The sequence below is a fragment of the Olea europaea genome, chromosome 5 (assembly GCF_002742605.1).
Source record: "Olea europaea var. sylvestris chromosome 5, O_europaea_v1, whole genome shotgun sequence".
Classification (NCBI taxonomy): domain Eukaryota; kingdom Viridiplantae; phylum Streptophyta; class Magnoliopsida; order Lamiales; family Oleaceae; genus Olea; species Olea europaea.
The window spans coordinates 11,536,540-11,547,042 of NC_036241.1; the positions used below are offsets into that span (position 1 = coordinate 11,536,540).

The window sequence follows — 10,503 nt, forward strand, 5'->3', positions numbered from 1 at the left end:
AAAGTTTCATCATATACAAGAAATTCTGAATGCTAATAATTTATACATATTAAAATTGTATCAAATCACATTATTGTACAAACTCGAGAACAATTCTAAAATATTCAAAATATATAATTAAAATGAGTTATTTACCTTGGTATCCTTCCAATCAAAGTTTGAAATAATAAAATGTTTCTTGATTGTTGGTTACTCAATTTCGAATTCAGAAGGAAGAATTTATTTCAATTGAAAATTGGAAAGAAAATTAAAATCAATAGAATGAAGGGTCGGCAAAATTATTATTTTTTTGGTGATAATTTTAGGTAAAATTTTCCGTTTACTTCTTTAGTATAATAATTAAAACTTATGATTACGTTAATTTTATGACAGTGCCCATAATTAAGTTGCTTTTTGTTTTCAACATGTAAATAAGTTAAGTTCTTCAGTTAAAAGTTTCAGAATACATCGATCTAAAGTTTATTAGAACTTTCCATAAAGTTTTCGAATTTGAAGAAAAAATAGGAAAAAATTTTGGTCCATCATAGTTTATAGGTCTAAAAGCATATCTATCGACCAATAAAATTATAATTCTCAATTGGAGCCCCCAGAGCACATCTCCAAGTGGTAAAAGGGGAGGGTGAAGAAATACAGCTTTGCTTGAGGTTGCTGCGTCAAGGGTTCGAATCCTGAAATATGAATTTGGCTCTTGGGTAAGTGCAAGTGTACAAGCAGCCTTTCACCCTGTACCCTTGGAGGCATAACCTGCGATTTACCTCCCTCACGATACTCCAGGGCAAGGGTGGTAGGGGACCCTTAAGGTTAGAGTTTAACCTTTTTTATAATTCTCAATTGGATTTGAATAGAAATTCATATTTCCAAAATATATTGGCCTTTATTACGATGAATCCTTGTATACAACCTTTAAGAATTATTTGGTCATTGGTAATTGTTTTTTAGTTAATACTATTCTACAAGCATGCCATCATTATCAGTCTGTTTGGAAGTGATTTTTTGGTCCAAAAAATTGATTTTTTGACCGCTATTTTATTATTACAGCCGTCATATTTGACTTCTTCTCTCACAGATAGACCCCATTTTTCTCGTAACGGTCAAAAAATCAATTCTTAAAATCACTCCAAAACAGGCTCTATATAATGATGCAATGAGAAGACTCGACTGAACATAATTATTGAGAGATAGATGAATAAGATAATAAAATTAATTTTTCACATAAAATCGAAACAGTGATTGAACTTTTAAAGAATAAAATTGATATATAAAGTTTCACATAGTGTAATATAAAGTGTGTGATTGTTATTTTTGGGAACGGATATTTTGATCTATTTAACTACTTTTAATCAAAAATTATAATTTTTTTTAAATTAAGTTGTTTTTTATTATTAAATTATAAAATATAGTATATAAATTACATATCTAAAGAGTATACTGTTAAGTAAATTTTACATCCACCCTATAGAGGGCGTGTTTTGTAAATTTTCCCACACGCTCCATCTAAGCCTTGTTTGGTCTCCATTTTTCCCAAATTTTAATGGTTGGAATAGTATTTTTTTGAAAATGTGTGGTTGAAAATGAATGAAAAGTTTTTAATTTGTGTTTAATATTATTTTATGAAAGATTGTGTGGATAAAAATAAGAGACAAAAAAATGAAAAAGAGAATGGGGAGACCAAACAAGGACCTAATCGTGTGCACGAATTAACCAATTTCATTCGCAACACAAGTCACGATCAAAGTTATAAGGCTGAGGCGCGATTTCAATTTCTTAAGTTTTTAATTCAATTAATTTCTTATTTTATTTTGATTATGAAAAAGAGAAAATGAAAAGAAAATAAAATTCATGACAGTGAATTTCAGACGTTCTTAACATTCTACATGTATTTTACATTCTTGATCATATTCCTTCCATATGACACCATCATATTTTGACTTTCCCAACACATTTTCACATCACTGACCAAATTTTAACACATGAGAAAATGTAAACAATAATGTACATCTAGAATAGTTCATACGCAAAAGATGAGGCAGAAATAGGAGTACAATAAGCCCCTATTTCGTGTCCATTGTTTTGTAACTCTTTTTGCTATAGGATAATTTTCAATCACGTTCACAAAATAAAATATTCTACGCGTAAATCCAAAACCTTTATTTATTTTTTTCACCACACATTCTGCTAAAAATACTATTTAAAACTTTTTTTTAAAATAATGGGCACCAAACAAGGGCTAAATAAGTCGTTAGAGCAACTCCAATCATGGTATAAAATTGGTGTTAATTAATATTTTTAAAACCACTTTTGCATCTTGACTTACATCTCAATGCATTTAAATTCAAATTTTGCTCCAAATGAATGATCTAGATTCACTTTTTATCTCTTGTAACCGTAAAAAAAGATGTGAATTCTACAAAAAATTTACATGTTTTCAATCACTTTGGAGATTTAAATCACAATTTAGACCTATTTTACACCACGATTGAAGAATCACTTATCCTCAGCCTCAGTTGTGGCTTGGTTCACTCAAGAAACTATTAGCTGTCCGTCACATGCAAGTGGCTTCTGAAGGAAAGCATATTGGCTCGACCAACAAGGTTGGAAGATCCCAAGTACTATCCTCAGGTTTAGAGGTGCAGTTTTATGTTTAGATGTAACGTAGGTCGTACTAATAACATTTACGCAGTCTGAAACTTGAATACCTTCTCTAGTTTTTTACTAATTCTAAAACAGCAAATGACATTCTGCCTGCAGCAATTTGTCTAGAAAGGTCATGTCTATGTTGGACTAAACTCTGAATCCATAGTAGAGGAGATTCTTTTAGAAGTTCAGTTCTTCATGATCTGCTTAGCTACTCGCCACCAACTTTCTCCTCTTGACCAAAACAGCAATGAGAATGGAATGTATTTTCTGTCTAACATTGGGTAAATTCCCTAAATGGTCACTGAACTTCAAAACTAGCCATGTAAGTCACTAAACTTTGAAAATTGGTACCCCATCCATCATCGAGTAAACGAACTTTGAAAATTGGTACCCCATCCATCATCGAGTAAACGATGCTTGCAAAATTGAAAGGATTAACGATATGGCTGGCATGACACATTGTAATCTCTTAACTTATCCAACTTCACCTGAATTCTGGGCATCAATTTCATCTGAATGCCTATCAACATATCTACCACTAACTTATCAATTTCTTCTAGAGTGAACTTACTTAAGTATTCACATAGGTTATAAGGAGAATTTTTGATGTAGTACAACTACAATTAGTTTCCTACTACTAAGATGTTTTATATTTTTTTAGAAGTTTATTTTCTATTTAGTTTTCTTGTGATAGGACTTTTATATTTTACTTCATTAGGGCTATATTTTCTTTATTGAGTAGAATTGGAGTTTTAATTAGATTAGAATTTTATTAATTTTCTAGTTTCCTTATTTTAATTTCCTAACACTACTAGGAATATGAGATAATTTGCCTATAAATATAAGAGTATTGTACACTTTTCAACAACAATCAATTATTATTCAATATATATATATGATATGATTGTTCAAATATCGTTTTATTTATTACATAATTCTTATTATAAGAATTTCATTACGCTTCCGTACCAATTTTGCTCTTCGACTAATCTAAAAAGTGGAACCTACTCCAATGATGTGCCAAGTTAACAATACTGTTAGAGACGTTATCATATCCTTCCAATTTTGCAAGCATACATCACTAGGGTACAAATTCCAAAGTTTAGTAACTAACCAGGACAGTTTCAAAGCTCAATGATCCTTTCCGAAAAGTTTAGTGACCATTTAGGAATTAACAATCCAACATTCCGCAAAGTAAATTTTCATGCAGCAATTATTCAAAAGTAAAAAAAAAAAAAAAATTCCAATGTGACATAAATCTAGTACTGCAAGAAGAAAAAAATATGAACACCTCCATTTGATTTATCACCAAGAGGATGAATATGACAAGGTGGGATGGTAATAATAGTCGAAGAGACATCAAAAAATTTATTAAAAAAAATTGAAAATGGCAAAATTTTGTTGGAATTTATAGATTAAATATAATTGAGAACGAGAAGAATAGAGTATTTGTATAACTCTGTTTTTTAATATTACTAAGTAAATGACCCCATTTTTCGGGTTACAAATAATTAGAATAGGAAAATTAAAACTACCTGCAATAATCTACTCTGTCAATGCCTACCATAATGTTTCCTTATGAAAAATTGACATAACATGTCCTATACTAAGAAAATGAAACTAGATTAAATTTACTAAATAAGGAAATAAATAAATAAAGTGGAGGATTTGATTGAACGAGAGTAAACCTTCCGAAAAATTTAGCACATGCTAATAGAAGCAATTACTTCTACCCAATCATTGCTGCTGCTAACATTCCCAATATTAATCATCGGTTGGCCAAAGCTCTTTATCTGATCATGTAAAAACAAGAGCTCAAAGAATTTACTATAACGGTACTGGAGGAAATTTGGTTATTGCTAAAACAGAGTATTTTTTGAAGTGAACGTAATGATAAGGTAGGTACCTTTTGCAACACGCTGCTTGTTTAATAATTGAGTCTTTGCCTTGCGGAAAGCAGAGGTGGGTGCCCTTTGAGTTTTCTGCATTGCAAAAAAAATGGGTCAAACAAACTACCATCTCAAAGATGACGACTGAAATATTACTCCATTTTCTCCTAGAGAAGGGAAAGAAGGGAAAAGGCAAAGAGTCAAAAACAAATGATCGTTGCCTTATACAAAACAAATACCATAAAATTATAAAAAATTAGTGCACAATTTTTAAAATTTGGACTCGGGTTTGAGGAGTAAAGACCACGATGTAGACCTTCAAACAAGCTTAGAAAATTTACCTGAGGAAAATCTTCATCATCTCTTGTTCTGTTTTCAGGCACGAAAATCTTAAGAGTGACCTAAATCAAACAAAATTTAGACATAAAAATATGTGAAAAAAATGCTGGGATCAAGTAATTATCTGGGGAAACACTTATAAAGCAAAAAGAAAAAAGGCAAAGAAGAAATGAAATAAACCTCCTCTCTTTCAGATACATAAAGTTCATTCCCTGAAGTTTGTTTTCTCGATGTGAAGTTGAAAACATCATGAAGAAACTCATTTTCCTGTGGGTAAGTAAACAGCATTATTCTGATTCAGAGACAACAGATTATTTCCAAGACAAGGTTAAGGACTATTGAGGAAAAAAACCAACCAGCATGTGTTTCACAAATCCACGTCTCAAAAATTGTTTCAGAAAGTTAGCCTGTAAAAATTCACAGAATAAAGTGAGAATATCAAACAGGGAACATTAACAATATCATGATAGAGAAAACTACCTGCAGCAACTGGGACCATGAATTTAACTTTAAACTTTGTTTACCAATCTTCAATGCAGTCTCACGAAAACAGCCATCCTAAAGATCAGATGATATATAATCAGTTCACCAAGGAGAATTGTTTGTCAGTAGCTTTGAAAACAAGATAAAGAAACACCAATACCTCTAGGACATTCAAAAGATTCAAGGAAAATTTGTGTTGCTCATTGAGAGAATTACAGACTGAACTCTTGGCAGTTTGTTGAAAATGACTCCTGACATGACTGGATATTTTCTCTTGCAACTCCTTCATAGACGAATATTGTTTTAACAAGTCGTTTTCCTTTTCATTTGTACCAATATCTGCACTGTTGGTATCAAACACAAATTTCTCAAGAAATCCCACTTCACATATTAAAGCTAGTGCTTCACCAGCTGCGATACGAACAGATGGATCGTCCACTTGTAGAACATCCAGAAAGACAGAAATTGCTCTGGAAAAAGTTTAGGCAAAAAACAATTATTCAAGATTACGATTCTATCCCAAACAAAGCAGTTACTAATTAGCAATAAACTGGATTTCTTGAATGCATGAGCATCATGGAAAAGCTATTATACAAATTTCACAATAAACATCCACTGAATCTCTAAACCAAGAGCCAAACTACAGCTGATGCTGGGGAAGAGATTATTGCCACAGCCGTAATATTAGGAAGCATATTTAACACAATTTATCTATGATAATATGGTTGATAGTGTTGGAGATTAATTCTCCGACTTCGTGATATGGACGAAGTGCAGTAACTCAAACATGGATGAATTTATTTTCACTATCATGTGCAAGATAATTATTCAAAAGGTTCTACTTACCCTTTCCAGTATTTGTAATTAATGTTCCAGCCATCTACGGTCGTGAGAAGAAGCGACCAAGCAGAAATAGCAGCAGAAAGAGCAGCTGATGAATGCTTCTTGGCTGCAACCTGGGAAGGAGGACCACATAATGTTGGCTTAACCTCAGTAAGATGAGAAACACATATAAAACGGTATGAATGTGATAGGCCACAGCAGGCACAGGAATATTCTAGAAGTAGGGAAGGGTATCATGGGGATTTAGTAGAACAAATGTTCTGTCTTCTAACTACAAATAAGAGGAGGGAAGTATATATTCTTTAAGGAAGAAATTAGGCAATGAAAATGGGGGACAGAGGCAACCGCCCGACAGCTGACCATTTATCCGTAATTGCATTCAGCTGATATAGTAATTCGATAAAATTCATCATTCAGCAACACCAGAAATACAAACATAAGCAGTTGGTTAATATTAAAATACAAATACATCACTGTTTCACTTCTGCAATCTGTAGATTTCCAGCAATTTAGCTCCAATTTTGATTCATTTAATCAGGAACATATCAGAATGTCATCAACAACAGACTAAGCTTCTGTTTGGCCCCCATTTTTAAATTCATTTTTTGCCAAACTCAATTTCAACCACACATTTTATGGGACCGCAATTTTTATCCACTTTTCAACCACTCATTTTATTAAATTTTATCAAAATCTAATTTGAATTTTATTCAACCTAAACAGGGGCTAAGTCTTATTCATAATAAATCTGGCACTGCTACATGAATCCTACTCTGCCTTCCATTCTGTTTGTTACTAGACTTACTGAAGATCTAAAGCAATGAATAGAATAGTTATATACAACACTAATTTATTGATTCTTAGAACTGGCGAGTTCTAGGCAATGTTCAGTTTCATTGTGGCATTTAAGAATTAAATAGCCAAGATTACATCGAAATAACCAAGCAACCTACCTGGATACATTATATCAGTCAGGTTTTTCTTTTTTTCTTTTTTTTACTTTCCCCTTTGGTTGTCTTAGACTAACTTTTAGTTTCAGTCAGTTAAAACAATAATGAGAAAGAGAAAAAACAAAGAAAAGGAAGAAGTTAAAAAGGCTACAAACCATTGGCATCTGTGGAAAATTAATGGAGCTATTTTAAGAAGGCTAGCCACAATTAGCTAAACTTTAATTCTTGTTGTTGGGTTCTGCAAATCTAAGATATCACCGAGTGCATAAACTACTATCTGATTGCATATTCTCTATAATAGTATTATGTGGTAGACAATCAAAAACAGAAACCTGGAAAAATCAGTCACTGTGAAGTAAATAAGAGAAAAACAGAAACCATATGGCATATCGGCACCTCATGTATTGTAGATTTCACCTCTATCCATTGGGCCTTAGTTTAATAGATGGGGATTCTTTAGCATATATCTACTATTAATGTGTGGCCACGTACAGAGAGTCAAAACAAAAGTCATAGATACAATATTATGTACCTACATTATCACTGCGTACTAGGTGAATGAATTGCCACAATATCTGCATGGATGTTTCTGTCTCCTCAAAATCACTTCCACCAACGAACGTCGCAACAGCCAAACAGTCAATGATCTACATACAACATAAAAAATCAGTCAAAGTACATCTCTACCCCCAAAAAGAACATGAAAGAAATGAGATAGTAAGAAACTAGAATTAAATTTGTCCAATACATAAGCTAGAGAACCAAAATGATCGATTAGAAAGCTGTAGCATTTAGAAATCAATTACAAAGTACCATACATACAGATAACAACATAGATTCAGTCCTGGATTTGAGAGCTTTTGAGATCAAGGGAAGTGACTCTTTGTAAAGTTCATGAGCATTATCCCCACAACCTATTGTGACAGCCAGCAATCCTACATGTACACGAGACACAATAGAAACCATTGTAAGCCTAATGAAATGGATAAAACAAAAGGATACAGATAATTAAAATCTTACATAGAAGGGCTAAACTAACCAAGTGCATGAGAAGCTAAAGCAATCTCTTGGGCAGACCCCTTCTTGAGGGAATATAAAAATCGGTACAGTAAAGTAGCAAAACTGCAAGAAATTAGCCACGGTAAAGAAACGAATGTCATTTATACACACAGAATTATCTTCCAACTAACTGCACTGGATATTTCATATTTGTATATAACTAGCCAAGACAATTTCTGTAGGTAGTAGATCAGCAATTAAATATAAATTCTACGCAATTGCAACCGATTAGAATAGTCTGTGAAACCATTAAACAGCTTTAATAAAGAACACCTGTATTACAGAAGAATATAGAATCTCACATTAGCACCTCTAACTGGAGACAGATAACATTTTACACCAAGAATCAGATTGTTTTTTTTTTATTTTTTTCCTTATATTTCAGGTTATCATAAGAACATATGTGCAAATATTCTCTAACTCCACTGGTGTCTACAGGGCAGTAAATGTCATTTTGCCTTGAGAAAGCCAGTCAATTCTAGAAGCCAGTGATGTTGGAGAGAGGAGATGGTAAATTATTCCAAAGGAGTGAGTAGATTACTTCTTTTGGGAAAACTGATGGCGATAGTTGATGGTAAAGTCCTCAGTTATCAAAGACAGTGCTTTCTCCCTTGTTGATCCCCTGATAAACATTAAATGAAGCTGAAATCAGGTATTATAAAAAGGATACTTCAGTAGCAATTAAAGAATGAAGGATCAAGTTGATAAAAGAAGTCAAACATGATTGATCTAATTTCTAAGAGAAATACCTTTTGGCAAATAAGTCATCCAGAAGTTGATTCATTGTCTTTACTACACCGGTTGAACTGCTGGTGACTAAGTATCAATATCTCATACTACAATTTTGTGGCAATCACAGCCTGCAACAAGAAGTGCAAAAATAGTTGTTACTCCTTCCCTGAATTATAGGCTCACCTTTCTGTCACCCTTATAATTGTTGGGAATCTGGGCCCATTTTCAGACTCGCCCCTCAGGATCCTCCAAAAAATGTCAAGAAAACATTGAAAAAATATAGGATTACGACGATAAAGGAAAACAATTACACATATTAAGTGGAAGACTCCAAAAAGTTAGAAAAACATTATGTAAAAAATCTTGACAATCACACAATATTTCTAAAATCCAAATACCCGAGTACATCCAAAAGCACTCTCACCCAAGCCCCATATTCTTGGAGTCTCTATTGTTTTTACAATTTTCCAATGGTCGCACTCATATAACTCCCTTTACTCCTCCCTATTTAATTAGTATTCAATGCAGAACAAAGTCAAATTCCCCTTATAAGTGGGATTATGCTACATAAGGAAATTTATAAGTTTCCTAGCAAGAGGAAACAACAATTGGTTTGAGTTCTTTCATTATTATTAGTGAATCCTACCCAAAGCATTAACTCACGACATCTCATGTGCATCACGATTGCCCTAATGTAAGTAAAAGGTGTTCTAATAAAAAATTATATATATATATATATAGCTCAGGGAAACATTAGATGTTCACCTCTACACCTCTACCGTAAATAAAAGTTTTTGCGTTAGTATGGTGCTAAATCTATATAAATGTTACCTTAACTAATAATCACCCTAACTGCGAATAGCACCAAATTAGTCTTATTATAATCGGAGGCCCCAATTTCATTATGCCCTGCTTTCATAAATCTTTTAATTGAAAATCTTGACAAGTAAAATTGCACATTTTCGAGTACTCTTTTACCACAGTTTCCAGAAACCCCCAAAGTCAATAAATATAATAAAGGGTTAAAAGTAACCAGATGAAATCAATCCTTTAGACAGAAACAAGTAGAACATAAATTAACAGATTCTCAAACAAGACTATTTTAAATGCTGGGGAGGGCAGGGAGAGTTAAACTTACCTGAGGACAGCTGGTGCGTCAAAGCTTCAACCCTAAGAGTTCAGAATTGAGAAATACTGTTCTGATTCCGGGATCCAACTGGAGGGAAAGGGCGAGAGAAAAGGAAATTTTGAATAAAGAACTCCTTTTGAAAATAGAATAGTGCTATTTATTTCCCATTAGGATTAGGAATTTCATGTTCTGTGTTAATTAGGCGACCCTTCGTATTTCTTTATCTTGGTCTTGGGGGTTAGATGCAATGTCGGTCTCTAAACTTTCAATGAACGTGCAATCAAGTCTTTCATCTTTAATTTTGAGCAATTAAGTCACTTGACTTTGATTTATGTTCCACTGTAGTTACTCCATCTATTGTCATTAGTCTAAAAGTCTGATCGGTAATGATTATGATAATTAATTTTTTGACCGTTCGAGAGAGAAACAACTTTTATCTGTG

At 32.9% G+C, this 10,503-nt stretch overlaps 1 protein-coding gene across 1 annotated transcript; it reads right to left on the reverse strand.

Annotated features, from left to right (window-relative positions):
- Positions 1–4,071: 4,071 nt before the first annotated feature.
- On the reverse strand, positions 4,072–10,240 carry LOC111394645. The gene is made up of 14 exons (XM_023020557.1): positions 10,071–10,240; positions 8,950–9,060; positions 8,742–8,822; positions 8,181–8,263; positions 7,964–8,076; positions 7,678–7,788; positions 6,195–6,304; positions 5,509–5,818; positions 5,346–5,423; positions 5,222–5,272; positions 5,046–5,132; positions 4,868–4,927; positions 4,544–4,619; positions 4,072–4,430 (listed from the first exon to the last, which is right to left on the reverse strand). The coding sequence occupies exons 2-14, from the start codon at positions 8,982–8,984 to the stop codon at positions 4,402–4,404; spliced, it is 1,224 nt and encodes a 407-aa protein (XP_022876325.1). The 5' UTR covers positions 8,985–9,060; positions 10,071–10,240; the 3' UTR covers positions 4,072–4,401.
- Between the last annotated feature and the right edge of the window lie 263 nt (positions 10,241–10,503).